This window comes from Morchella importuna, assembly GCF_003444635.1.
Source record: "Morchella importuna strain M04M26 chromosome Unknown Morimp01GS012, whole genome shotgun sequence".
In the NCBI taxonomy this organism is placed as follows: domain Eukaryota; kingdom Fungi; phylum Ascomycota; class Pezizomycetes; order Pezizales; family Morchellaceae; genus Morchella; species Morchella importuna.
In genome coordinates, this window is record NW_025763409.1 from 427,998 (window position 1) to 455,610 (window position 27,613).

The 27,613-nt window shown below is 45.6% G+C and overlaps 8 protein-coding genes across 8 annotated transcripts; 3 read left to right on the top strand and 5 right to left on the bottom strand.

Moving 5' to 3' along the window:
- Positions 1 to 297: 297 nt before the first annotated feature.
- Positions 298 to 1,057, top strand: LAJ45_04786 (uncharacterized protein; the record flags this gene model as incomplete). The annotated part of the gene is made up of 2 exons (XM_046114362.1): positions 298 to 641; positions 700 to 1,057. The coding sequence occupies 2 exons, from the start codon at positions 298 to 300 to the stop codon at positions 1,055 to 1,057; spliced, it is 702 nt and encodes a 233-aa protein (XP_045972388.1).
- A 1,043-nt stretch (positions 1,058 to 2,100) lies between these two features.
- Positions 2,101 to 2,571, top strand: LAJ45_04787 (uncharacterized protein; the record flags this gene model as incomplete). The annotated part of the gene is made up of 1 exon (XM_046114363.1): positions 2,101 to 2,571. One exon carries the CDS (start codon positions 2,101 to 2,103, stop codon positions 2,569 to 2,571), a length of 471 nt encoding a protein of 156 aa, XP_045972389.1.
- Positions 2,572 to 3,798: 1,227 nt separating this feature from the next.
- On the bottom strand, positions 3,799 to 5,503 carry LAJ45_04788 (uncharacterized protein; the record flags this gene model as incomplete). The annotated part of the gene is made up of 2 exons (XM_046114364.1): positions 3,799 to 5,257; positions 5,322 to 5,503. 2 exons carry the CDS (start codon positions 5,501 to 5,503, stop codon positions 3,799 to 3,801), a joined length of 1,641 nt encoding a protein of 546 aa, XP_045972390.1.
- A 5,843-nt stretch (positions 5,504 to 11,346) lies between these two features.
- On the bottom strand, positions 11,347 to 13,451 carry LAJ45_04789 (uncharacterized protein; the record flags this gene model as incomplete). The annotated part of the gene is made up of 2 exons (XM_046114365.1): positions 11,347 to 13,058; positions 13,154 to 13,451. 2 exons carry the CDS (start codon positions 13,449 to 13,451, stop codon positions 11,347 to 11,349), a joined length of 2,010 nt encoding a protein of 669 aa, XP_045972391.1.
- Positions 13,452 to 17,447: 3,996 nt separating this feature from the next.
- LAJ45_04790 (uncharacterized protein) lies at positions 17,448 to 18,927 on the top strand (the record flags this gene model as incomplete). Its single annotated transcript, XM_046114366.1, has 3 exons — positions 17,448 to 17,718; positions 17,775 to 18,194; positions 18,251 to 18,927. The coding sequence occupies 3 exons, from the start codon at positions 17,448 to 17,450 to the stop codon at positions 18,925 to 18,927; spliced, it is 1,368 nt and encodes a 455-aa protein (XP_045972392.1).
- Positions 18,928 to 22,503: 3,576 nt separating this feature from the next.
- On the bottom strand, positions 22,504 to 23,711 carry LAJ45_04791 (uncharacterized protein; the record flags this gene model as incomplete). The annotated part of the gene is made up of 2 exons (XM_046114367.1): positions 22,504 to 22,935; positions 23,067 to 23,711. The coding sequence occupies 2 exons, from the start codon at positions 23,709 to 23,711 to the stop codon at positions 22,504 to 22,506; spliced, it is 1,077 nt and encodes a 358-aa protein (XP_045972393.1).
- Positions 23,712 to 25,066: 1,355 nt separating this feature from the next.
- On the bottom strand, positions 25,067 to 26,321 carry LAJ45_04792 (uncharacterized protein; the record flags this gene model as incomplete). Its single annotated transcript, XM_046114368.1, has 3 exons — positions 25,067 to 25,100; positions 25,165 to 26,030; positions 26,103 to 26,321. 3 exons carry the CDS (start codon positions 26,319 to 26,321, stop codon positions 25,067 to 25,069), a joined length of 1,119 nt encoding a protein of 372 aa, XP_045972394.1.
- Positions 26,322 to 26,786: 465 nt separating this feature from the next.
- LAJ45_04793 (uncharacterized protein) lies at positions 26,787 to 27,575 on the bottom strand (the record flags this gene model as incomplete). Its single annotated transcript, XM_046114369.1, has 1 exon — positions 26,787 to 27,575. One exon carries the CDS (start codon positions 27,573 to 27,575, stop codon positions 26,787 to 26,789), a length of 789 nt encoding a protein of 262 aa, XP_045972395.1.
- Between the last annotated feature and the right edge of the window lie 38 nt (positions 27,576 to 27,613).

A 27,613-nucleotide genomic window follows, 5' to 3' on the forward strand; every position in this document is an offset into this window, starting at 1 on the left:
TGATCTCTCTTACATACACTTCCGTCAGTACCTCTCGCAACCGACTCCACCGTCATCTATTCTGCTAGGAACCCGTTATCTCAGGGAAATCTGCTGTATCCCCTGTTAATATTACTTCACACACACTTATTCTTCACTTCAACCCCACAACTTTCTTTAAGGATCTTGCATTTGTTACCTGTAATAGATCAGCGTCTATTACGATCTGAGGTGTTTGACCTTCCCCCATTCAGTACCCTGAAAAGAACACTTAAAACCACAGGAGGCAGACGATCTTGACTCGCTGTTGCTATCCTAATGGCCTATACGAGAACACCTTACTGTTATCAGCCAAACTATGCATCCAGTGCATACTCTGGCCCCTCAACCTCTCTACGTCCATCCTTCGAGACGAACGGAGAATCCAACCCTCCGTCTCATTGTGATACAAATGAATACTTCTCTAGATCCCAGTCTCGTTCCACCAATATCTCTTCCGTTTCGCTGCCCCACTTGACGGTCGAAGATACTACTAGCCCAACTAGGCCGGCCAATCTGGAGAGACTGATCAGAGAACATCTGAAAACAGATGAGGGAAGAAGTGATCTTCAGGCTTGGTTGGATGAAGGCCAGGAGGTGGCTAGCGAGTTTACTCCTGAACCGTATGTGATGACATTGATAGATGCATGCTATGAATACTGGCTGACATTGTATCTACAGACCCAAGAATGTCAATGACTACATTCAGTCTTTTATCACCAAAGCCACCACCGTAATCCATAACGGCTGTAAGAAGTCCAAAGATGGCGTCAGAAACCTCGGGATCCTCCGCAATAGATCTATGGTCAATCTTAATGACCATAACCTCAGAAATGATACTCGCAAGCAAGATGCAATCTACTTCTTTGCCCGCATCGACAAGAAGTTGTATGATGCTGCCAAATCGACCAAAAAGGCAGTTGTAAGGTCGGGAAACATGATTATGGGGAAGGAGAACAAGACGAAGAGTGAGCGTTGGCAAGACGAGTTGAATAAGAGCTATAGAGCTATGATGCACAAAGAGTCCCCTGCAAAATAAGGATTTACATTTCAGGTATCTCATGGTGATTGTTGTGAGTATCCCATGCTTAGTCTTTGTTCTTCAATCTCATTCAAAGTTGCTAACGTAGAATTGTGGTGTAGATGGGAAATTTCAAAACTTGAGGTGGAGATTTGCGTGGATTTACCCACAAAAGAGGTGGTTGAATCTCAACCTTTACGTTCGCGAAGAGAATATTCTAAAGTAAATTGCCTTGCTCGCTGGTCAAAACCTCAGCTAATTAAGTTTTTAAAGTAATATCATTCGCAAAGCTAGAATTTCATCGGTTTGCTACTATTATAAATGCATTGATTGGGAAGAATTGTTGATAAGAAGAAATACGTACACTCGCAATTTTTGTCTTGTAACCTCTTGTATCGTGTACAGCTGAGGCTTTCTGCATCATTTTGTGTAGCATTATACCGTGTACCTTTCAAAAAACACCAACTTAAATTAACACGCGGGGGATTTTTGATCACATTTTCTGCCGTGATATAAAACACAATAGCAAGAGTGTATTTGAATTTTAGTGTTAGCTTTCTCGGGTGGTATTAAGTAACGACAAACACTATAGGAGGGTTTCAGAACTAGAGCCCGTTGGAAAAGAATTCTGGAATTCTGTTTGCTCCTGTAACCATTGAATATAAATTTAAAAGGAAGCTGAGTAAAGTAGAAAGCTTAGTACCACATTGCTCGTGGTGTTCCGAAAATTAGTATCCAAATCCCGAAGCTTATATCAAAAATGAATACTATGGGGCTTTGTAAAACAGTTCATAAACGATGATGTTATATTCTATATACTACAAAACTACCATATGGAACGTGATACCTAGTATGAATAGTATTTTAAAAAGTGTCTTAGGTACAGCATATATATTCATGACCCTGCGTAACACTTGTGCGTCCACAGATTACATACTTCCCACCTCTTAGCCGATATTTCTTATACCCAGTTATTTCATCTCTCAAATTAATTAAATATCGGCCCATCGCTCGAGTTGTACATAAGCTCTTCAATCTCTTACAAGTTTATTCCTCAGCATATGTCCATATCAAACTCCCAAGCTCTTCCTAGGCCTATGCTCGGATATATCAATACCGAGCTTAACAACCCAAACAGACGTCCCACTCCTACGACCTTGAACCCCCGTGAGCTCCGAAATTCTCTTGAAACTTCAACTGATTACCTCCTGCGCTCCCAGAAACTCTTCCGGAAGATGAGCTCCCGATACCATACGGATCTCTGCCCTTTCTACCTTCGAGAGTCTCCCCAGCTACCAAGACACTGTAGAGGTATCACACGTCAGCACCATGAATTCCTGGCAGCAAGTGCGCAGTACCTGATGCGGTATTCAATATCGATGGCGGTTACCCTGTTGGTGGCGTTGGAGAGGAGGGCGACAGAAAAGGATATGAAGATGCGGGGGTTTCTGATCAAGGTTCTGGAGGATGAGAGTGTTGAAGATAGAATTGCGGCATTGGCGCTCACGGCGTACTGGATACTGCACCCATAAGGACGTGAGGTTAGTGGGAGAGCGCTTGGAATGAATGGTAGGTCTAGTTCTGATAAATTTCGAGAGCCATGTGGGAATGCTAATTACTTTGTTCGGTATATAGGACGGTTTTTCGTCGGACCTTTAGATTTTGGATGATATTATTGGATAAGATGTTTCCTAGTTGATGTACTCTGCAGTTTGTGGTTTTGAATAGACTTTTATATCCTTGGTTATATTATATCTCTGGCGTTATTTTCTTATAAACTGGGTGGAAAGGCTGTTCTATCTATAATGATAGGCGTTAGTCACGACTGTTGTCTTGTAGAAGCAGTCATATAAAGTAAATGTTTCCATGGCCAGTGACTTGAGTTGTAGGAGGACAAAAAATAAAAATAAAAACAGACCTAAAACTGACTCTACCATCCAAGTACTAGATTTAGGTCTTTAGTTTCGTTGATAGAATTATCTAAAGAGGAAGCATGCCTAACGCGCACGTGAAGAGAGGCGCAGAGATAGATATCCCAAGCTGAATAAACCATTATTCGCCTGCTGGACTAACTAGCTCTTCCAAAGCCCTTCACAGCGACTATTGCTATTATCTGCATGGCCCAGAGCCCCCGATACGCTGATGAGAGGAGAGGGCAAACGGGTCGTGATAATTAGACATTTGGTTTCTGTTCCGTTAATTTTTGGAGGACGAATGTAGTCCGGAGGGAATGTAAGATATTTATGTATCGAATCGTGTTGCCATGTTGCATGCTGGTCTGACTACATAAATAATGCAAGGAGGACGGTACCGGTAGGTTGAGTATAGGGTAATTCCCGGTTCCGAGACCACCTCCCCCCACCCTCGAATTGGCTATTCTTGGTATCTCAGATTTTTTTATCTCTACAGTTCAAGACTATATTTTCTACATAAATGTTCGATATCTGAGCAGTCCACAGTCTCATAAGACTTACACCTCCGGAAACACGGCTCAGCTTCGAAAAATCTAAGGTTCCTGAAGAATATGGCGAAAAGAATCAACTGATCGCTTTATAGCTGCCTCAAAGATTCTGATTGGTTTGAGTGCTTACTACGTACAGGAAGAAAAGGCCAGACACAGGATAAAGAATACGGGAGATAATAACCCTGTAAGCTCTCTCGAGTTATATTGTCGACCCATATTTGACAGGGATTCTCCACAGCCTCACTAATAGATACACAGCCAACTTCCCCCTCTAAATCTTTACAAGACGAGGAATCTATTGGGGTGGATTTAGAAGCGAAAATTCATCGCTCCTGCCATCCTCCCCGACCATCCTTTCCCACTCACCATACTGCGTTATATTCTTCGTGACTGGGCAGCTCGACTTCAATGACCATACGAAATCTACCATGGCAAAGTCTCCCATATTGGGTCTATTCACCTCCTCATCGAGGGAGAATCTGTTCTCAGCGGGTTTCGTGAAAGCCGGTTTTGTAGAAGAATCGCTGCCTCTCTTCCACAGGCCACTTACATTCCTCTTCTTAGGCTGCTCGGCGGACACTGAGCCCTTTCTTGACCTTGTCTTGGGCTTCTCGGCGGACATTGAGACCTTTCTCGACCTTGCAAACGTACCAAGGGTAGGAGAAGTGTCTTTGCCCTTCCCTTTGCCCTTCTCTGGAGCGACCGAGGAAGGAAGGTCTTTGAGGATAGAGGGGCGCTGACGAGCTAACTTTGAATTAAATGTCCAGCGGGAAATCGTTCCTTTACCAGTGTCCTCGGCACATATGCTCAGCTTTTTTATTTCATCAAACATGCCTTCCAAGTTCTTGAAGTGCGCCACCCCGTCAGGGTCAGTGTTCTCCTTCGACTCCTCCAAACTACTGTTATGGAGACGATGTTCTGCTTCTTGGATGGCGGCGGCAAAGGCGGTTGCGGCCTGTGGGAACTCGCGGGGGACTCGGGAGGGGGATTCTTGTAGCCCTTTCCGCAACTGTAAGCTGCTAGAGGAAGTAGTAGCGGAATTTTCAGGAGAGGAGTTTCTCGCAAAGGAAGCGCTGGGAGATGTGAGCTTATGATATTGATGTCTAGGAGATGATGGTTCCGGTGATGGGTGCCTGTGAGATGAGCGCCTCATTAATGGATCCTGGGGTGATGAGGTTTTTTGAGGTGCGTTCCACGGGGACTCCTGCTCTACGAATGAATTTTGAGGGGACGGGAGTTCCACTGGACTTGGAGAGGATGATAGCGTTGGCCATGGGTGTTCGTGAGATGAGGGCTCTGTAAATTGATAGCGTGGTGATGAAGGTCCTGCCAATAGGTGTCGAGGGGATGAAGGTACTGGGACTGAGCTGCCATAAACTTGATACTTCGGAGAAGACGGATGCCTTGGGTGAGGTGTGTACGAGGATATAGACGGATATTCGAACAAGGATTGGTTGCTGCCAGACGCTGTGTGTGTCCGCGATGACACTCTCGACGGTACGAACATAGGAACGCTGGCATTATCCAGAATTGTAGCGGAGATAGGATCGTCATCGGACGAGTCGTCAAATTCGGCATCAGCACTCGCTTGAGCAGCTGCAGTATCTATCGGCTGGCCATAAAACATTAAGCTTCTGTTCCATTCATATCGGCCACTAGCAAAGGGCCCGCTCGCATTTCGTCGTGAAGAAGGGGGCTGGGGAGGAACTACTCCAGTAGTAGCTCTGCGAGGCATGGCCCTCCTATCATGAGTTCTGTCGCCCCACATTGTCAGAATGAGTTCACGACCGCCGGCACGATAAGAAGAGGTACACATACCGCGATTGGGAATACTGCTGGCCAGCATGGACGGGCGGCGGCATCTGAGCGCCCGAGTCTCCACGCTGTGGCATAGGAGGATAGGGCGAGTCGAAAATCATGGTTCCGCGCAATACTGGATAGGTTTGTGGGCGTACAGAAGATGCGGAGGCGAAGATGGGTGGTTTATCGCTTCTGGTCATTGTATATGAATGCGCTATAGTAGCGGCGTTCTGCCCTTCTATGGGGTCGAATGCTTCTGGCTGTTATTGGGTAAGATAGAAGTTGTCGTCCTCGGGAGTGGGTGGCGGAGGATGGAGGGTAGAAGTGGTGGTTGAGTTGGTTACTGATGATAACGAGTAAGGAAGATATAGAGCCCCCATCTCTAGCTCTGAAGGTCTAAGGGGAGATATATCTGGGTCTGCTTTGGTATCCCTTTTTATACGTGCGTGCCTAATGTCACCTTTTCTCGATCGTAATTTCGGCTTAGACGACAGTAGGAACGCTCACTGGAGAATATTCATGTTCTCATGCTCACTTATGTTGGTATGGAGTAGGTTCTCAATGTGGGTGGGCTTGTTCTTGGCGCGAGTGATAACCCATGATGCATTCTCGATGTTGTTACCCGCTGAATCATCCGTGGCCACCACCCTATAACACAACTTTCTCTCCAAGACAACAAAATCACAAATCCTAAATCACTCTCCAATATTACTCCCTCTTTCCTCTCTCTATAACTCGGCAAATAAACCAAGTGAAACCGACGAGATGGCTGGGGAAAAAGAATATCTACGACTCACCTCACCTCACCTCACCTCGACCTCGTCCCGCAGCGCGTGCGCATGCGCATCCGAGCATATTTGGGTTGGTCGGCGATTCTGGCGCTGACGAGGTGTGCTGGCAGGAGTTGGGGGGGGCAGCGGTGGTGACTTACTGTCATCGCCCGATGCGTGCGGAAGTGTAGAAGCCGAACTTGGGCACTGAAAGCACGGACAATTGGATATCATGATAGTGGTTGAATGAACTGCCAGGACCAGCTTGAATAATTAGGACTTGGATACTATTTTCAACATAGAAGGCCGGTAAAGCAATAAAAACAGCGTACAACCTTCGTTGAGGGCGTGGGTGATGGTCTTCTTATCCATGTGCTCTGCTAATCTTTGTTTTAGGGATAGCTCAGTTACTCTGTGAGGGCGCGCTACTCGGTGGGTCATTGACACTGGACATACGAGTTTTCTCCCCAGAAAATAAAAGGTGCATGATCTTTGCGGATGAGTTTATGTCGTCGTCGGAGGGAAGTGTAGTGTGCCCCACGAGGCATTGACGCTCGAGGCCTCGCCTCGAGGAAGTTCAAGGAATGGGGTCAATGAGACGAGAATACTCGATGCAAACTCTCTTACTCACCTCGAGCTGCCCAAGGTTTAGGTAATCATGTATCAGTGGCATATGGTTTAGGGGGTTTGATGTTTCCGATAGGGACATTGGAAGTATTCCCTACATTTTTATACCAGTATTGCAATAAATATGACATTGACGAATTCAAATATAGCAATTATCTGCCTCGAGCTAGTTCGAATACCTCGAGGCATCACCTGTTTTGGACGGGCAAGCAAAGGCATGGACTACACGAGATAGAGATACCTCGAGGCACTTTTCTCTATTCGCCTCGGGTAGCCTCATGGACCACACTAGCCCGGAATTAAGTGGTGTAGCTTTGTGATCTCCTTCCTCCTTTTCTCTTTTTCCTATCTAGCGCAGAGGAGAGGCGCAAACGAAGAGGGTACTCTGGCAAAAGAAAGAATCATACGCGCCTGGACCATTGGCCCCGCTACCCCGCGAAACGAACAAAACAAATCAATAACCACGCCAGCACCGATCCTGCCGGCTATCTTCCTCGCCTGAATTGATACGAGATACCACTGGTGCATACACATACATATTATGCTCGCATTACCGGAACGCATAGCATCAAAATAGGCAGCGGGAGCTCTACTAACTATATCCTATGCTATCTCCTGTACACATTCTACTAGTTGGATGATGAGGTACGCGGTGGACAGTAAGTCCTGTGTCGGTGGAGGGCCTATGAGGTATAAGGAGAGGATGGGGAGGCTTCGTGGGGATATGAAGAGCCTCATACTCCCCTTCCTTCTACATACAGCAATGCAAACCCGGAATCAGAGCAAAGAGGGGAGCAATATCAAGACACAGACATCAACCTGCAGCCTTTTTCTCCACCGTCCCGCAAATAAAAATATTGAAATATTGAAGAGTACTACATGTGACTAAATGTAAATACTTTACCCATTGGTAACGAAGTAATGGGACTCAGGAGAAGCTCAGACAAGACGAAAATAAAATATTTTCTGTTGCCGGCCTGCTTGCATCTCGCCCTTCTCTGCCTGCGCCTTGGCTCATAGCGTGTCACTCGCGCCAAGTTTCATTGGGACTAGCGCCATGGACGACAACCACACTCGACAACATATCTCTCTCTCCCTCGAAAGAAAAAAAAAAGACAGAGAATTTCAATGACAACTCAATGAAAGAGCTTCAAAATAGTCAGGACGGCACAATCACGCTAACTACATCAAATGTCGTTTTATTACGGCATGACCTTATTCTCTTTATCCTCTCTAGGCGTAGGTACATGCATTATTCCTCCCCATGCCAGTCTATCTGTTTTAGTTTTCCTCATTTAAGCACTATATGTAGGCTTTCAATTCTGAATTAGCGCTGACACCTATTCCATGCCTCAGAACTTGCTATTTACCCCGCTACAGCCCGATCACCTGGAGAGCCATTCAAAATCCGTTCGCTTTTTACCGCTGATATTTGCGAATCCCAGGACTATACCAGCTCCAATAGCTTAGGATGCCGCTCCCCTCGGCTGCTTCCCCACTATACTCTTCCATGTGAGGTGCAACGTTCCGCGAACTCGGAGTGCTGTGTGTAGCCAGAACGCGGTTGGTACTTTGCAGATCGAGACTGGAACAGACTAAATATACTCAACCTCACCGCCGTGTCTTCCCCCAGAAAGCCACCCAGAGATACAGCAGCTCAAGACTCCATTCACGTGGCATATATCTCCGAATTATCATGGGATTGATCTAATACTTGAGGAGCTCATGAGTTCGGGTGTAGAAAGCAGGTAAGAACTACATACATAATATGAGAAAATGTTTGACAGCCGTCTACGTGTTACTTGAACTAGCTAGCTGATAATATGGGCCAGCTTCCGTGTATGGTTAAGAATGTACACTTCCCCAAGATATCTTTACTATCTACTGCTCACTTTTCGAGGCCGGCCTTCTCTGATTTGTAAAGACCTGCATCTACCCGCGATATCCCGGGGTCTCGAAGTAAAAATAGGGTGAGATTGTTAGCAAGTACACTTCAGATAGAGCCTTCCGTGAAACTAAAGAAGAGTGGGAAAGGGTATTCAGAAGTAACCATTTTTCCAAAAATCACTCTGGTATCACCCCCCCCCCCCCCCTGTGATGGGCACAAACCAAGCGGGCTGGAAAATTGAGCTCCACGTCTAGCTCTTAGGCCAACTCGAGCCCATATTTAAGTTGCTCGAGCCTGGTAAATTATCACTAATGATTGGAGATTGAACGTTATGGCTGGGCTATCTATCTACGTAAAAACGCTTAATCAATCACTCTGATGAATATATTCCATACCGACTTATTAGGTGAGAGGTAAATTTACGTAAAATCATGAGAGCTCCAGGACTCGAAAGGTCAAGCAGCCTCTACTCCCACAATCCGAGCAAGCTCGAGCTCCAAAATTGAGAGAGCCAACACGAACAAGAGAAAGCCAACGAGGATCAAGAAAAGAGCCAACAGGAACTAAAGAGCGATGCAACTCGAATGAAGATGAGTCAAAGAACCCCCGGTAAACACATAAGAGAACAAACAACAAGAAACCGAAACCCCCGCATCTCAGTATCCCCAAAAGCCAAAAGGCTAGAAAAACCAAAAAGAACCCAAATGTTTTCTTTCTCTTCTTTTTTTCACCATCGCCTCGCAGCCAGGCAGACAACAAAAAATTGAAGAACAAAACGAGAGGAAGCAAAAATCCCAAAATTCAAAGAAGAAAAAAAAACCCAAAACCCAAAAATCCAAAAAAAAAATCCAAAAAGCCGAGGGGGGAAGACAAAAAAAGAAAAGCCGAAGAAATCCCAAAAAGCCAAACTCCTAAAATCCCAAAAATCCCGAAATGCCAAAATGCCAAAATGCCAAAAATCAAAAATCAAAAAAAAAAACCAAAAGCCAAAAAAGAACCCCAAAGAAACCCAAATTATTTTTTTCATCATTTCCTCGCAGCAGCCAGGAAGACAATGAAAAAAAGAAAGTGCAAGCACTTCTGAAAAAAAGTCCCGGTAAACCGGCTTTTATTTCAAGAGCACACGCCTATTTCAAGACCTTTTTTTGGCACCGACTAGAGGAGAACCCCCACACCTCCTGAAGGCGGGATGAGGCCACACTCCTCCCGAAGGAGAAATGAAGCCCCACCCCTCCCGAAGGAGAGATGGGAGCCCTCAACTAGCAAGGCTAGGCAGGGTGGTTAGGTGTGCTGAAGAAGAAAGAAAGGGAGGTGAGGGGAGACGAAGCCTTATAAAGGAATCTCTTTTGGCCGCCGCTAAGATGGGCTAAGAATTGAGAGAAGGAGAGGGAGAGGGCTTAGGGTATGGACGTAGGCGTACGCATACGTCCATCTCTGCTGCAGTATGTAGCGTAGAGGGAGATACATTTATGCATGTTATACCCATTTCATATTTGTATTCAATGCTCCTGTCCCTCCTCATTCTATGTGCAATTTGGGACTACCATTACATGGGGGTTGCAATGTCCTGTAGTTTCGTTCCCAAGCCCAACCCGGTAGCTTTCTGGTAGTGGCGGTGGTTTTTCTTTTCTTTTCTTTTTTTAAATCATGAAAAAAAAAGAAGAAAAAAAGAAAAAAAGAAATCAAAACATGACGATCCGATAGACAACTACGGAGAAGAACACCCTAGGCAGATGACTGCCCCCTCCTCTGTTGACCCGCCGTGTTTCCTTATACTGACAGCGAACCACTGCATAAGATCTCATACGCACCCTGAGAGGTATTCTCCATATCCTTACCTATCTACCACAAAACCAACTACCGTGACGGAACGACATGAAGTATCAGAGGAAGGCGTTGATCGTATCATCCCTCCCCCCCTCTCATCTCTGGCTCCCAACTCTTGTATGCCCGAATTCTGTGGGCTTGGGATAACCGCGTAGTCATGGTTTGATGCGCTGTTGGGCGACAATTTTTCGTCGATGACGAGGTTTTATTGAGGTTGACGGGTGTTAGGCACGAAACCAGTGGTCTCGAGTAAGTCCCAAGACTGCCGAAATCTCTGGTAACACAATACGACCTTGAGTCTGACGAGAGGAGACGAGGCAAGACTTATGAAGTCTTTAATATCATGCCCATCACCACATGCAGTTGGTATTTATCGGAATGCAGTAACTGGTCCGCGGTTGAGATATGGAGACGCGATTGAGACTAGAATTAAAGTAACTGGATATAGAGATAGAAGCTTTTATCTCCTTGCGTTGAAGATGCTGTCCCTGCTTGCTACGTTGTGCGTTTTGGTGTACAATGAAGCTTCGGAGTTAGTGCACCTCATTCTGTCACGCCGAAACCCCCCGACCCACCGAAAAATACACAAATTACTACTCTTCTTGCTAGATACTACATGTACTTGATAATTAATTTGATACATACTCATAAGAATGATTATTGATTAATTGACAGGAGGTAATTAGACAGGAGGTTTAGTAATTAGAAACGCATATGTGTTTGAATAAAAGATAAAGAAACTCAGACATGCAGTATGTACTCCCCAAACGAGATGTAGTATCACGCATAGCTCTATAGGCCAATGTCAGAAAGAAAGAGAAAACACCCCCCAAATCTATCAGATATGAAACAGATAAACGGAACCTTCCATATATCACAATTCCTCACTTCCTTAAAAAGAAAATCGAAAGACCCCCTCTTTTTATTCCACCTAAACGATAACAGTGCTCTCCCCCGCCTTGACATCCCCCCAAATCTCGAGCATGCGCTCCCCCCTCGGATCGATCCTACTAGTTCGATCTCCAACGATGTATGACATGCTGTCAGTGACCGACAGCTCTCTATTCATCCTTCCTCCTCTGCCGCTGCGACCATAGCGATCGACAGACTCATCCAAGAACTCTTTGTAGTTTCCCTGAAACCCTTCCTGGCGTACACTCTTTTTTTCTGAGAGGTTACCGACAGAACCTTCCTTCTCAGTTGGATGGATAGAGCCCTCAAACTCAACTCCGCTAATGGTAATATCAGGAGCGTCGTCACGGGTGGTATTAGAAGGCGTAGTACCAACCTTGCTCTCCGGTGTCGTCTTCGCATCCTCTACATGCTCGCCGCCAGAATGAATACTTGATACCCAGCTTAGAGTTCGAATATGAGCTTTTGTAGGGCCTTTCCCCTTCGAAATAAGGCTAATTGCAGAGCACTCGTGGGATGAGATAATGTGAAGATTTTTGCAGGCTGGTGAACGGATAAGGCGTTGGCCACTGCTCGGGGTAACCGGGAGCTCGACAGCTACCGATGGAGTAGCAAGATTTTTATTTCGCGCCCCATTACCCGTCGGAGTTGATGGACGAGAACTAGCAACAGTAGCAGCAGCAAGCAACAAATCACCGAACTCAGTTGAATCTAAGACCGGGAGAATTGGTGGGCGATCCGAGACCACACTGGCCGCTGGAGCGCGGGCCCAATTCAATGACTTCCATGTACCCAACGCCCCGGCACTACCGCCACCCCCAACAGACTCCTTCAAACTCTCAACCGAACGTCCGGCCGATTGTCTAACGTCGAGAAGACTCTGAGAGACACCTGTATTGAGGTTTGCCCTGCTCTTCTGGGGATTGAGGACGGAGGAAAGACGTCTTCGCCATGGCAGGGATGGAGGCATCGGCAAGGGTTTGTTAAGGTCAACCTTGTTACTGTTTATAGTAATCCCTGTCGTTGTGGTATTGGTGCGAACGCTATCCATACCTTGATCGGGAAGGTTTGCCAAGGTTTTCAGAACCCTTGACTGGGACGCACCCATGGATGTAGACGGGGCAGAAATTGAAGGAGAAACCATGGATGGAGCAGTAACAGACGGAGCGGCTATAGACCGGCCAGCTCTAACTGAGTTCCCGCCAACCGTTGTGAGGCCTGGACGAGTCCGCCCGGCCATTGTGATCTCAGACCTCCTTGTCAGGCTAGCGTTGGGGTCAAGGTGAGAGTTGTAAGAGTGATGACGATAGCTCATACTTTCGTCTTTGTCTCCCTTCTTGATTTCTTCTTCTCCTACCTCGCTACTTTCGTTTTCTCTTGTAGCGCGTTTATGGTCGGGGGTAAAAAAAGCGTCAAAGCCCTCAAAGCTTGATGCGAACGAGGGTTGCGCACGAAGGGGAAGGTGATAAGTGGGTAAAGTTGGTAGTGAATAACGGCGACTGTAGACTTGTGTAGAGTGCTCTTCGTGATAGTTCGCCTCAGGACTATGATTACGGAAATCGGGGATTGCAGAGTGACGTCGCGTGTCTGGTAGGATGATGCTTATGCTATTTTCGTCGATAATTGGTAGAGACCCGAGAGTTGGGATGCGTGCGTTTGCAGAGCGTTCAACTTCGGAGTCTGACTCTGGCTCAGTTATTTCTGTGACCGTAGTCAATGCAGAATTTAGGCCTGTCACACCACCTTGCGTTAGCCAAAACCCCACGCAATAATCGCGTGAAAAGAAAATTAAAAAAAAAAAAAAAAAAAAAAAAAGGAATTCATACGGAAGTTGATGGACTCTTCTGTGGGATCGGTTAATTTGCTCTTATGGCTGGCCCCTCCTGCAGAGTGGATTACTCCCGAAGGGGTCTTGGAAACTAGAGCGGTGACTCCTGAGTTGACGATGACAGCGCGGGTGTTGAGTGGGGGAGGTTTACTGTAGGTGTGGGTGAAGTCGTGTTCTTCGGTCTTTTTCAGCTTTTCCTTGCCTTTGGCTTTGCTACCACAGGAGAGGCACTTGCTGAAACCGGTATTCAGAGTAGAGTTGGGTCGGACTTTGGAAAGTTTGGTAGTGATACCCATCTTTTCAGTCACGGAAGATTATAGGGGTTCTAGAGGGATGAAAATGGTTTTGATGAGATGGAGTGATGCTTTGGTGGGATTAAAGGTTTGTTTTGATGAGGTTGTGGGAGCGGGTGAAAGTGTGGAGTGAAAGATTTCCTATTGGCGTCGAGTTGGGTAGGAAGAAAGTGGTCTGATTCAACAACAATAGATGCGGGATCTCCCACGCTGAGTATACCCAGGCCGTGAAAATTTATGGCTAGCGAGTAGCCTGTTGACATCTTCTGATGTATCCGGGTGGGTTTTATCCCCATTTTGACGGAAAAATGTATCTAAGGTTTTCGACGAAGGTGCTGAGGTGAATGGGGACGAAGGGATGAGCGAGAGTGATAGGTATATGAAGAGGATCTATTTCTTTTAATCAGTAAATGTGTTTTCCTCCACCTTTTCCATGCAGAATCCTGAAAGATCAACCTGCCACGCACACACCGTAGCTGTCCCGTACACCTACATGTATGTCTATCCGTCCATTAGGAATAGTCGCGGTCTTGTTTTAAGCGCATACTGGATATCCCGGCCCGTGGCACAACGTACACGACGCTCTCCTGGAGCGGATTTGTCTGATGCCAACACGAGTAATGGCTTCGTGCTTTTGTTTCAATCTAACCACCTCCGCTCTATAGCGAAAGGTTTCCATCAATAATTCATCTTTGGTACCATCTCAATCACTACATGTTAAATTTAAGTAGAGATCTACATCATAACCGGGGAAGAAACAGACTCAAGGACAATACGTTCTGCTGCAGGGAGTAGATCGGTGTATCCATAAATTCAGGTTCGGCTCACCTCCGTCCGACCTTGTCTGTACTTCTCCTTTGCTCCTTGCTTGTGCCTATATGCATGAACCCCGTGCTGACTGTTCAGACATCGACATGTGCGCTTAATTAGGAATTCATGACCCAAGGTCATCTTTTGCCTGGCCCACATAGCTCTAAATTTGGGTAATGGTTAGCTGGTAAGGATACAATTGTATAATCCCATCATCTCTTAACGAAGAAGTGCAATACTTACTCTAACTCATAGTCAGGACCCTTCTTATACACTGCTCTGTAGCCTCTTCTTCGACGTATTTAGCGAATAAATTGGCAGCCAATTGCCAGAGTGGCATTACCTACGCTTTTTGGTTAGTCCACGTTAATATCTATAGCATTCTGCGTTCTTTCTCGCTCAAATATATTATGGCTTCCTAATATTCACTGCTGTCATCAGTTTTGGCGGGCTTTTGTTTTCAAGGACCATCTCTCACTCACCAGAGACAAGTGGCCACAGGGACCTATTACTCATTCGCCTTGTACACTCTGTTACACTGCACAAAAGCCATCGTAATGGCTATATCTCGCTCGGAGCCTCTGTCTCATTGAGTTCTCACTATAGTGTCCATTAGAAAGTATTGGACATGGGTTGTTATCTCTGAATTGAAACGAACTAGATTCTCCTTATCTACTTATTGGTAGAGGAGTAGCCGTGCGGCTGCCTGCTTCATCATCTCTGCTCATCTTCACAAAAAAACGGGATACAGATATTGAGATTGGAGTACTCACACGACATAAAACTCTATACACTGGATTCGATTCATTGATATCCGGTGATCTCTTCATTGACGATGGTAGTCCTTACTGCTTTTCTACTTGCTATCGAGTCCCTCTCTTTATATAAACAAAAGGCATGTTCTTCTGTGCGATGGGTGTTCTCGTTGGTACGGTCTGATATCAAGGAGTGGGTAGGGAAATTGCGAAAGTGAGTAACCAGTGTGGCCTAGAGGTCTTGAATAAAATCTGACTGCATAGCCATAACGTTAGGTCAGCTCAATCAATTTTCATCATTTTTCTTCGGGAAAAAGACCATGTCTCACTACCACTCGATTTCTCGAATCGTCTATGAAGGGACAGAAATGGAAATACCAACTTACGTTAACATGCTTGTGACGCTATATTAGATGACGGCGACTACACATCCAAGAGACCTTTTATTCAAGAAATAGGTTACTTCCCGGGAGATCAGGATAGAATGAATGCCATGGAGCAGGGCGACGTAAAAAAGAACCCACTTTCTCTCCATGAGGGGTACGGGCAGAGCTGTGCAGCTGGCGGTTACCTCAGGTTGATAGTGCTCCTCTGGTTAGGATCAGATACTTTGGGGGAGGCACGCAGAATAAATGTGGCAGACATCTTGAAAAATTGCAAATACTGCTCGGGAAAAAGAGGAAGTAAAGAAAGAAAAATAAAGATAAAAGAGCAAGCAATCTTTTAAGTAGTCTTATTACAAAAAGAAACTCTTCTCCATCGAAACAAACGAGTAGGGAGCAGAAATTATGCGGATCCACCGGAGAGAAATAAAAAGAATACTACCTCCTTCCTCATCCGAAAGAAAAGAATATATTACTTCAAGTTGGGTACCTGGGGGACTAAATGGAAGAAGGGTAATAGGATACAGCAAGAAAAGGGCCGGAGGTCACGAGGTATAGAAACATAAACGTGTGAAGAAAAAATATGAAAAAATATGAAAATTTCCGTATGAAGAATAAGAAGAAAGAGGAATAAGCAGAATAAGAGAACGAAGCACCTCCGGACTCCCCATAATAAACATGAGGTCATTCCAGAATAGGACGAAATATGGAAATAGAAAGGAAATAGAGAAAATCAAGTAGGAGAACCATTGGTACAAACAGCACAAAAAAAGAAAGAAACACCCCTCAAGCGGGACCATTTCCAGATGACAACCGAACAACAAAAATAGGGGACAAGGTCCTCTCTAGGTGATTCCTTGTGGAAAACATCCTCACATAAAAGCCCCCAGAGTCGCACATAGAAGCCCTCAAAACCCACACCTAAAAAGTCACAAACGGAGGCACGCTCAGAGTGTAGTTTTCTGTTAAAATTGGCCACACATCCCACCACTACGCCCCCTCTACCACTACAGTTTCGGGGGCGTGTCTGTGTGTGTATAAGGGATCGGCTTCGCTACATACTCATCACCGCGTGCCGGTTAGCAGACTTTAAAAAAGTTTAAAAAATAAAAACACAGCCCAAAAATCAGGAGGGGGTAAACTTCTCTGACCCACACATTCTTGTGTGACTGTTGATGGCCACGACGGTTGCGGAAATCGTCGTTTTGGCGGGTTTATTCTGGCCTTGCATCGCGCTGTTGATGGGTGAGTAGGAGTTTTAAAAAGGGTTGTGTGGAGGGCCTTTTGAATATAAAGAAGGGGAAAACGGAGCACATACAATTTTCCCGCGGTGCGGGGGCTGGCCGTTTCTTTCTATGGTGGCGGTGATGGGTTTGTGCGGGCGTCGGTGATTGTCGCTGGGGTTGCAGAATGAAGGAAGAGTGAAGACGAAAGAAAGGAAGGAAGGATAAAAAAAGGGATCGAGCGAGAGAGCCCTGGATAGCGGCAGCACGTCCCTTTACAAGTTCTTATTTTCCCATCTAATTTCATACTTCTTGCTCCTTACCCCAGTAACCCCATTCTATGACTAACCCCTGTTATGATAGTAGGCTCTTATACTTAACTTAGCTGTAGCTGTTAGTGTCTCCCGCAATCCCATGCATCTGCACCGTGGGCATTCATTCCAACATTACGGATAATACGTGAATCAGTGTAATTTTTACTATTTATATCTGAGGTGATAAGACCGTACATTATCGAGTGATGGCTCGTGATGCAATGATAATTTTACATCTTTTAGGATTCGAAGATGAAATTGCCTACTGGTAATAGATGGACTTCTATAGACGTGTATTATCTTCCGGAGAGTTGGTAGATGCTCATTGTGAAGCGTAGCCACCTGTAACTCCAAGTGCAAATTTGGATTCAGAGGCCCCTTAACCGTTAGGTACAAATGTGATTTTTTCTTTCTTACCTTTGTCTACACACAAGAACCAACCTGCACATTCCGCCTACATCCCGTACACTACACCACCTTCCACCATAATCTCTCTCCACAACAAACAACCAAAATGTCCGACTCCCGCCCTCCCAATCTCATGGTGCCCGCCTCCCTTGACGCTGCCTCGCCAGTGTCAACGCATGCTCATGGCTCTCCCAGCCGCCTTTCCAGCGATGCTGCAACCCGTCTGCACCAAACTGTAGAGGCCGACACCGACACACCCTCGCAGCCGCTGCGCCAGAAGACCTCCTCACTCCGTCTTGCGACTGCTGCTGCGCGGGGAATGGTCAAAGGACTGTTCAACATCGGCGGGAAGCTGTCTGCCGCAGGCTCAAGTGAACGTAAGTTCTTCTTCACCAGTAAATGAGAAGAAAGGGAAGCTGATAAGTAGACAAAGATGCATCGCCCCCAAAGTCGCCGTCAACGACAAGTTTGGTCAGTGCCAATCTCAGTGTAGCTGAGTCCGAGGAGGAGGAAGAGTATATCTACAACATCAATGATGCAACTGGCCCGCAGCAGCTACCACCGTTGGAGGGTGGCCGCGGACGCAGGTTTAGGCCGGTGTTGAAGAGGAAGGTTTTACCAGTGGAGTATACGGATTTCCCGCCGTTTGATCCCCCGGAAGGGAGTGAGAGGATGGTTGCGCCGGCAGACACAGAGACTCCATCGTCGAGTCGTAGCAGTAGTCGGGAGACTATCTTGAATGTGGGACCGTTGGAAAGAAAGGGGAGTTGGAGGGGGAAGTACAACTACCGCAGGGTCAGGCAGATGAGGAGCGACACGTCCGATTCAGGGAGGGACAATATAAATACTCCTGGTATGTCCAGTCCCTACCTTCAGTCCTAGAGCCGTACTGATGTTCTCTTTCTTTAGTAAAAGTAGAACCAAAAATAGACAAGCAGGAACAGAAACCACCAAAATCCCCCGCGTCACAAAAGCTCCCCCAGAAACTTCGCTCAAGAAACCTTAATACTACGGAGGTTGCCAGCTCCAGCCCCTCCCCAGGCCGTAAAAGGAATATCTCCAGTCGCACCCCATCAGCTCCCCGCGCAGTGGCGGACCCGCGCCAACGGCCCTCCTCCCCCGCTAGCATTCTCATGCACGCACCTCCACCCTCACGCTGTACCTCAACCTCTTCCCTCCCAACTCTCATCTACGAGTACGCCCCTTTAATGGATAACTCGTCATCCACATCCATAAATAGCAATGGGCAGATCACCTCCCTCTCCCCCGTGACCTATAAGCTCCCCGTCACCGATGGTTATGTTAGCTTCCCGCCCTTTATTTCAAGAAATTGTTTTTCCCGCGGCGCCTCGCGACTTGGAAGAATCTTGGGTGGAAACCGCAATGCGAGTACATCGAGTCTGCCTGAGACCTTAGAGGATAATCAGAGCGGCTTCAGGAGGACACTCAGGTACTTGGAGCCATTGAAGAGACGCTCTGGAAGTATTTCGACGTTTGGAACCAACTTTGAGAACGCGTCGATTGCGGAGTCGATTGATGGGGTGTCCGTTGCTGAGTTGAATGGGACATTGGCGTTGGGGCGGTAAAGATTGGGGTGGAGTGGTATTGTTTGATTGGCTCCTCATGGTTTTAGATAAGATGTGGGGAGCCGAATATGTCTAAATTTAAAGAGAAAAAATTCAAGTAACATTTGGAATACTTACATAGTTTAGGTACCACCTCTTGTAGTGAATATTAGTTTAGCCATTCAAAGAGTATCTACTGAGGCCGAGAGTGATCTGTTTCTTTAACACGTTAAAAGATGAGAGCCTGTCGATAGCTCAAGCAGTATATAAAACCTTGTGATGATGTGATAATGTAATGATGATAGAGAAAGGAGAGGGACAAGAAAGGAAATCCAAGTGTCGTGCCCGCAGTCGATACGTGTCCCTATTCACTTGCCTTAAGTTTCCTCGAGCCAGCTTGCTCCATACCAACATGTGCATTGTAGTCTACATAGCACTTGCGCATATCTGGTTATAAATGTACACGTCACACACCACGGGCCTGTAGGAATTCATATAATATGATTATATTACTCTCAAGTTCTCAGGAAGCTATCATGCGAAAGGTAATGGGAGTTATTTACCATGCCCACACTATGAGCAACATATGGCTCTTTATATTATCTCATTTCCACAGGTTTCACTATAACCGAAAGTACTAAGGACCTTCTTCGCCCCTTCAGCTTCGCGATAGAGCATAATCTCGACTGTATAATCTCCCGAGTAATAGTCCATGATTAAGCGAGTGATATATGATGATCAAGCTCTCGGTGAAGGCTCGAGAAGAGGCTCCAAACAAAAGCTCTGTTGTTCAACTATACTGATACACCGTGATATCATTGTGGTGGTAATGGTTTCGAACAAGATTCCACCCTGGGAGATGTCATGAAAACCACTTTTTTTATCTTTTAATTTTCAAGATCTCAAAACACATAATAACGGTGCTTCCGTCTATGAGCAACGCTTAGAAAGTCAATTTCAACACACCACAGAATACGACTACTGAGACTATGAGAGAGCCACTATCAACCTGATACTTGAAACTTTCTTCACTATAAGAAGAACCCCCATATCTTATACCAGTCCAAATACATCACCTACATCCACCCCCTCATACTCAATGGCAGACACCAACACCCCCGCAGAGGTCACAGACGAACTGATCTATCTTATTCAGTCCCTCCGGAACCTCCAAAGTTCCGAGCTATCCCTCTTTCAATACCTTCGCATCATTAAACCCGCCATACGTCTATTATCAGGACGCTGCTTCAGTGCACGCCGAAGGCATTGCAGAACGATGTGTTGATGGAGCTAATTATAGCATCACGGGCGAAACATGAGAAGGAGGTGGGAGTAACGACACGCCTATTGGAGAGGTGTAGAGAGGATATGGGAACTACATGTGGTATGATTCGAGAGTTGGATAATAAAAGGATCGCGTTATTGTTATAGCGCGATGTTAGGGTCAGTCTAGAGAGAGAAGCTGAAGAGTTAATGATAGACGTGTAGACTTTTTTCGTGGAGCCAGTGGAATATTTCTTTTTTTGGCTTACTGATACTGTTCCAATTATAACGCCGGTGTGCTTGGGATGGCAGCACATGTATAAAGGAGTTGGCTATCGAGTTTTAAATATAAGAGCTACCGTAGCCAATATGCATGTTCAGAAATCTAAATGAATGATCAATACATTAATTCTTAAACTAGAAGAAGGGTAGATCTAGCTATGAGTTAGGTTCATGAGCATTTCCCGTTAACGTCATAGTTAACAACTGACCCTACACCCAGGATTTGAGACTCAGATACAGTGCTCCATCAACTTAAGATTCTTCTCCCCATCTTTCTTTAATAGCAAAGGTACTGGTGCTACGTTAATTTCCAATTGACCAAGTCCTGGGGTCATCACAACATTTATTTGGTCTTTCTTATACCGTATTTAAAAGCCAACATAACGCCAGATCCTTTTTTTTAAACTAACTTCATGGCAACTCTGCTGATTACAGAGGATCCCCTAATATGGCTCACCCTAGTATACTCTGCTTCAGGGCTTGGGTTTCCGAAGTTGTAGGCTCCACAAAGAGACCAAAACCATCAACCAAAATATGCATTCATCGGGGGCCATTCCCATATCCGCCTCAATGGATGGTCCTGCACGAAGTACAGATATAGAACAAAGCCTACACATACGCTCACCAAATTAGCAACTACACTCTCAATATCCTTTTTCCTTCCTCTCATGAGAAGTCAATGGAACTCGCCATAGTAGTTCCACTATCTTTATCATGTCTCTGGAAAAGTACAGCCTGGTCCTCGCCACAGTGAGTGCAAAGCTTCTCCGTCCTAGGCATCTATCACATCTCTCATCAGCGCTCTTCGCTACGGTACTATAAAACATCTCCCGTGATAAATACGAACAGTAGGGTCCTCAACAATATCGGAATTGAACTCTGCCGCTATAGGCTTGTTGTAGGTCTGTCTAAAGATACAATTACCCTTCGCGGGCTCGCTGACATTACACGAGCGACACTTGTACTGAAGGGTAAGGGTGATTTTACACTGATAAGGTGTTAGTGAGGCAGGAGGGCGGTTGATAAAGGAAGGATGGAAATTGAGGTAAAAGATGCAGTGTAGAAGGCGAAGGATGATAAATACGTGATATGGATATTGTAAGTTGCTACTTTAAAGATATTAGCATACGTTTACTTTGGCGGGCAAATCTTCGTTCATGAAAGGACGTACCATTCTCTGCAGAAACTGAAGCTTATAGCAGGCTGCTTCTTTTGCACTACCTCTGCACGGCTAGACGGTGGGGGAGATGGGGACGGAGTCCAATTGAAGTTCATGGGGGAGCCCATAATGTTTGAGGCTATAGTGAGTGTGATTGGAATTGGGTGATCTTTCACAGTTTGAGAAGTGGCGAGGGATTGAGGTGTGGAGGGGTTGGAGGTGTTGATGAGATGTCGAGCTAAAGGTGGGGCGTTGGCGGTGTTTGTGAGCGGGTACTTACTCCCACTTGCATAATATATGATAAATTTTCGTCCTTTCAAAGAAAAAAAAGAAAAAACGGCATATAATACATTTTAGTTTATTATTTATTTACATGTACTTTACTAGAAGTTGTATTATGTCACTATTCCTCGCACAGAATCTCTCTCCTATTCACTAACTACTTGTATGTACCTACAATTGACTCCGTGATATCCTTCTCAGACTTTCATTGGTAGATAGTGAGATAAATCATGGAAAAGCAAACAACTCTCTTCAGCTATGAATATACAGGGAATATTTTCATGTGAACGTCTTTATCGCCCTGTACTTTATATTATACCAGGTCAACGGGACTTCATGATCTTAAGTTACAATGCTAAAAATAAGACGAAAATTCTTTTAAAAGATGTAATGGTTCATTTTTTAAAAAAAAGAAAAAGAAATTAGGCTATACAGGAGGGTCTAAATAGCATAGCAAAATCATAGTGAACTTTATACAAGGAGTTCATCCATTGAACGCAAACACGAATCAATAGACACCTCTACGCATTACCAACGTTTACAAGAATTGGGTGAAGCATTACCCAGCAACGCAAAACTCATAGCCATTTTCTTTCCTTCAAATTAACGTCTTAAACCGGGCAAAACTCATCCTCCTCGAAATCCATCCACCTCTCCATCTTGGCCTCGTAGGGGGTAGAATCAAGAAGCGCAAACTCCTGCTCGACCTTCGCCTTGATTCTCTCCCTCTTTTGTTCCTGTTCATCCTCATAATCCATGCGATTTCCATGCTGGTCGGCTTCTGAGTATGAGCTCTGTTCATTACCATCCACGCTATTTCTTCGATGAAAGAAGGGGAGGTGAGCTTGCAAAGTCCGGTAATCGGCGGTACGTTGCTGCTGACGCCTAGCCCGCGCCTTTCCACCGGACCCTGGCATGGGGGCTGGCGAAGCTGGAACACTGCCGTTGACGTTATTGCTCTGGGACTCATTTGTTTTGGTGGCCGAGTACTTCGAACGCTGTTGCTGTTTTTGACCACGAGGATCGATATTCTCGTTCGGCGGCTGAAATCAGGCGTTAGTTTAACTATTATAGATTATAGAGAAGTTGGGTGGGGAGCCAATCCAATCAACGATCAGATCCACAGAGGGGGCAAGGCGGAGAGCGTCATAGTGAGCATGAAGGCAGTACTTACTGTATTATAAACTGCCTGCGGATGCTGAAGATGATAACCACCCCCTCTGTTTACTATCTGGGCCTGGCCCATGACAGAACTTCGGGATGGGGTGTAGGGAACCTCGTAGCCATGAGCTGACGGATTCATCCTCGTGATGTAACTTCCAGGCAGTGGGTGGACAGCGGATGGGTGATTGACTTGTTGATGAGAGTAGGAGAATGGAGCAGCTCCATAGTAAGGTCTTTCCTGTCCATGAAGACTGAATTGTCTCCCAGCGGAAACCATTCCAGGTTGCTGATGGGGCCAGAGTGAGATACCAGCTTGGTTCACATTGGTGTGAGAAATATTTCCATGATGGACACCACCGTGAGGTATACCCCCATGAGCCAAACTTCCTTGAGGAATACCTCCATGAGGTATACCCCCATGGGCCATGCTACCATTAGAAATGCTTCCGTGAGACATACCGTGAACAATGCTTGTGTGAGACATTCCTCCGTAAGGTATACCCCCGTGATGGCTCTGATCAACTGGAAGCCATTGACCGCTCTGTACCGAATTCTCACCAGCTGATGGGTTTCCCTGAGCTTGCTGGGCGGACTGAACAGGCTGACCGGCGTATGGAGCACCGGGGTGGAATTCAAGGCTTGGTCTAAACTCCATCTTGTTTGGGTCGTAAAGGTCTTTGTTTCGAGTACGCTGGATTTTTTGCGAAGCTTGGTAATGAGGGGTGGATACCTGACAGAGAGGGTTATCAGTTCTGCTGGTTGCAAAATTAAGCAGAGGTGTTTGGAGAGATCTTGTGGTAGGTGATGTCGGAAGGTTCGGGGTGTATTTTAGCCTTTTTTCTTTTCTTTTTTTTGCATTTATTCTATACAGAACCAGGTACATTCGGCTTTTTTACTCTTAGCAGACTCTTGCTAAATAGATAGGTTCTCTTTATCAATACATAGCACTTTCGTTTACAATTTCCGTTTTTCCTAATCCGTTTAACTCTTTCGATAGAGATAGGGCTCTAACCATGGCCGAGGACGAAGGTTTGATATCCTCATTCGCGGCGGTTATCATTCTACCGAAGCCCTGATAACGCCATCCCCAGCGTCATTCCCCACCATAATATTTCGAGAATGTGTCACCGAGACGAGGGTTTACAGCGTAATTTATCCAAGAGATGGTATATACATGTTTACTCAGAACTTCGTAATAGAACCAATCATTAAGAAGGAAACCTTTTTGTTTCTCGCCGGCCTCTTGATTTATCCTTGTAGCTTCTCTAAACCTAAATTTCTATAAAGAAATGTTATGATTACTTGCATAAAAGTCACATACAGTATTGCATTTAGCAATGTGGTTCATGAAGTCAAGCCGGGCAAGAACCACTCACTCCACTCCTATCTGCCTTGCTTTTGTATGACTCTATGTCTACGAAGAGCAACTTAAGTCGAGAGTAACAAAATCTTTAGATTCTAGGCGAATGTTTCGTTTCTTGAAGTTGATGGGTTGAGTATTAGTAGTTTCATGTGGCTGTACTAGTTCGATTTCATCGTCAACGCCCTATTCGTCAAAAAAATAAAATATTTGAAGAGGACATCTGCTAATTTTAAACCGTATACATACAAAGATCTACGTAGGTAGCCTCACCGGGAAGTAACAGAACAGCTCAGAAAGTCTTCTCTAAACGACTGTACTTAGTGTACTAAGAACATACAAGTAACAAGATAGAGGACCGATGGTGATCCTATGAAGATCAAATGTGTAAGATACGATGTCACAAGAGCGTGAGAAAATCTTCAATAACGGCTTTTCTATTCCTTAAGGCATTTCCTACTGTCACAAGACTAAATGTGTGTTACTCTTATTTAGAGGAAACCTTCCATGCACCCCCATACCGCATACACACACCCTCGCTTCCATTCCAAAATCGACCATCTTATTCGACAAACTTGATAAACCCCAGCCATACTCTTACTCGTACTGTTGGTGAATTTCTTTGCCTAAATATTTAAGTGTCGACAGATTTAAGAGGCTTGGGCCACACGTGGGGGTTCGCATCTATCCAAAATAACAACATAATTAGCATTTAATTGACCTTATTTTTGGAATTAAAGAAACTCACGGATCAGCTCCGTACCAGATGGTACACTTCTTAAACTCGGCTTCAGATTTCAAAACGTCGACTGCATGAATCGCCACGAGGATATCGGTGTAAATGATCGTGATTTCCCAACAGCCACCAACATATCCAATTTGGACGCTTTCAATGTCCCCAACAACGTCAGTTCCCATGAGATACTTTGCGAAATCCCACATTTCCACTCTAATGTGACGCTTCTCATCCTCCGCAATATTAAGAAGTTTCTGTATTTCCTTGCCAATGGGCCCCCTGATAATAATACAACGAGTAGCGTCGTCCACCCTGATACATTCCAAGACCCGGGGCTCGAGATTTTCAATTGGCCAATTGTACTTCACATCGATGAGCGTAGACCTAGCACGCTTGTAGTTGCTATCGGCGACTGGGTAAGTGATTTGCGATTGGGCGAGTTCCATAAGACGGGCCGCCCCCTCCTCCTCGAGGAACCGAACCTTTGCGTAATTGTTGGTTTTGCAAATCTCGACCTTTTCCAGCTTTCCGGTATTCTTACAGACTCTAGAGAGTTCGGAAAAGGTTGGCTCGTGCTTAAGATCAATAATTACCGCACGCTTGGTCTTCATGCATTGGCGGTAAAGCCAGAGATTTGCTTCAACAGGAATCACTCGATTCCCATATATATCAAGATTTTCATAATCTTCCACCACAGCACGTTGATCGCCATCCCGCACGCGGTCATGGCCAGCGATATCACTCCCGAGCTCCACGACAGCGGGCACCACAACCCTAACGACGGATTTGGCTGGAGAAGTGTTTTTGGTCTTGGGGAAACCACGAGAGAAGATTGACTTGAGTCTCTCGGTCTTTGATATTTTGGTAACGGTTTCAGACTTTTTGGCGTCACATAAATCAGTATATGTGTAAATACATGCAGTTAGCTAGGAAGTACACACAAAAGGCACCTTAGAAGCGTCGAAAAAGCGGCCATCCGCGAGATCATGGTCTTCTGTCGGGTAATTGACATTGAGAGAGATATGTCTCGGTGCGTTGCTGGATGAGGCGTAGGCCGTTGTAGGAGCTACATATGGAGAGTTGTAGGGACCTGGAGGAAAGTAACCTTGTTCATCTTCATCGAAATCATTGGGCAAGCTCATTTTCCCTTGAGGTGAAACTAGATCCATGACGGTTTTCAGATGACGATGGAGAAAGGATGATGGCAGTGGTGGTGGTCGTTCGTGGTTGTCAGGTCTGGGTCTTTTTGCGTTGAGCTGTGAGTAACTACACAGTACCCCTCTTACGGGAATTTTGTTTCAAACGGACAATATTTTGGCTGACACTATTTACCAGTTGAGGGCCTATTTTTAGAAAACTATATGCCATTTACTATATATATGAGGTTCTTAAACACCTAATAAACATTTCAGTGAGTAATAAATTGTTTCGAGATTAATTTTGCTATCTGTATGTATGTACATGTAAAGAGCCCAAAGTTGGCCTTGAACCCCTTGGTGACATGACACTTACCACGCTCCATTTCTTTTCCTAGATGGTTAGAGGAAGCGATATGTGGAATCTATAGCTAAAATACATTATCAGCGCAATTTCCCTCCACTGCTTAAGGAAAAACGAACCAGTGGGAAGTCTATTCAAATCTCACTACTCTTAGCAGTATTTGTTTTAGCTGCATGTGCGAGAACTGCACCAACCCTCCACTTTTCCCAAAATCTTTTCTTTTTCTTTGGTGCCTCTTTCTTTTCCGGGAGCTCTCTTTGCGGCATGTTGTCTTCGCTTGAAGAGGAATTCCTTCTTCTCACGGGCCTTCTCCCATTGACAAGAAGAGAGCGGTAATGGGTGTAAGGTCTCGGCGGCAACCTCTCACCTTGTGGCTTTTTAACCTTTTTCCTACGACTCCCACCAAGAAACGAGTCTATTTCGCTCCCCGACTCGTGTTCACTCCAATCCAGTCCGTCTGAGGAGGACTCATACGGACCGTCATAAAGGATACCATCCTCTATGATATCACCGAAAGGATCTGGGCCCTCAAACCAAGGTCCGTGCTTCCCTTCGTGATCGGATGGATCACGGAACTGAGCATTGTCTGTCTGGGAACTATGGGAATTGGGGTGCATCTCTCCTCCATGTGGATCTTTCTCTGGTGGATTAAAACCTTCGTCAAACCGGTTACTTTCAGAGTGAAAACCACCCTCGGAGGGATAGGAATTGTTTCCTCCACTGTCTTTTGCCCCGCTAATCATTCTCTTCTCGAGTTCTCCCGAAGACCCATCGCGCGCGCCACCTGGCCCGGCGAGCCATGTTCCATGGTTGTTGTTCTCTGTAATGCAGAAACTCATTTCGGAGTCGTCACTGCTGTCGCCCTCCCCATCGTCTGAACCAACCAACATTTCTTTGCTCCCAATATCCCCCTCCTCATACATTGCTTCTTCTTTTCCCCTCATATTCTTGCTACAAACAA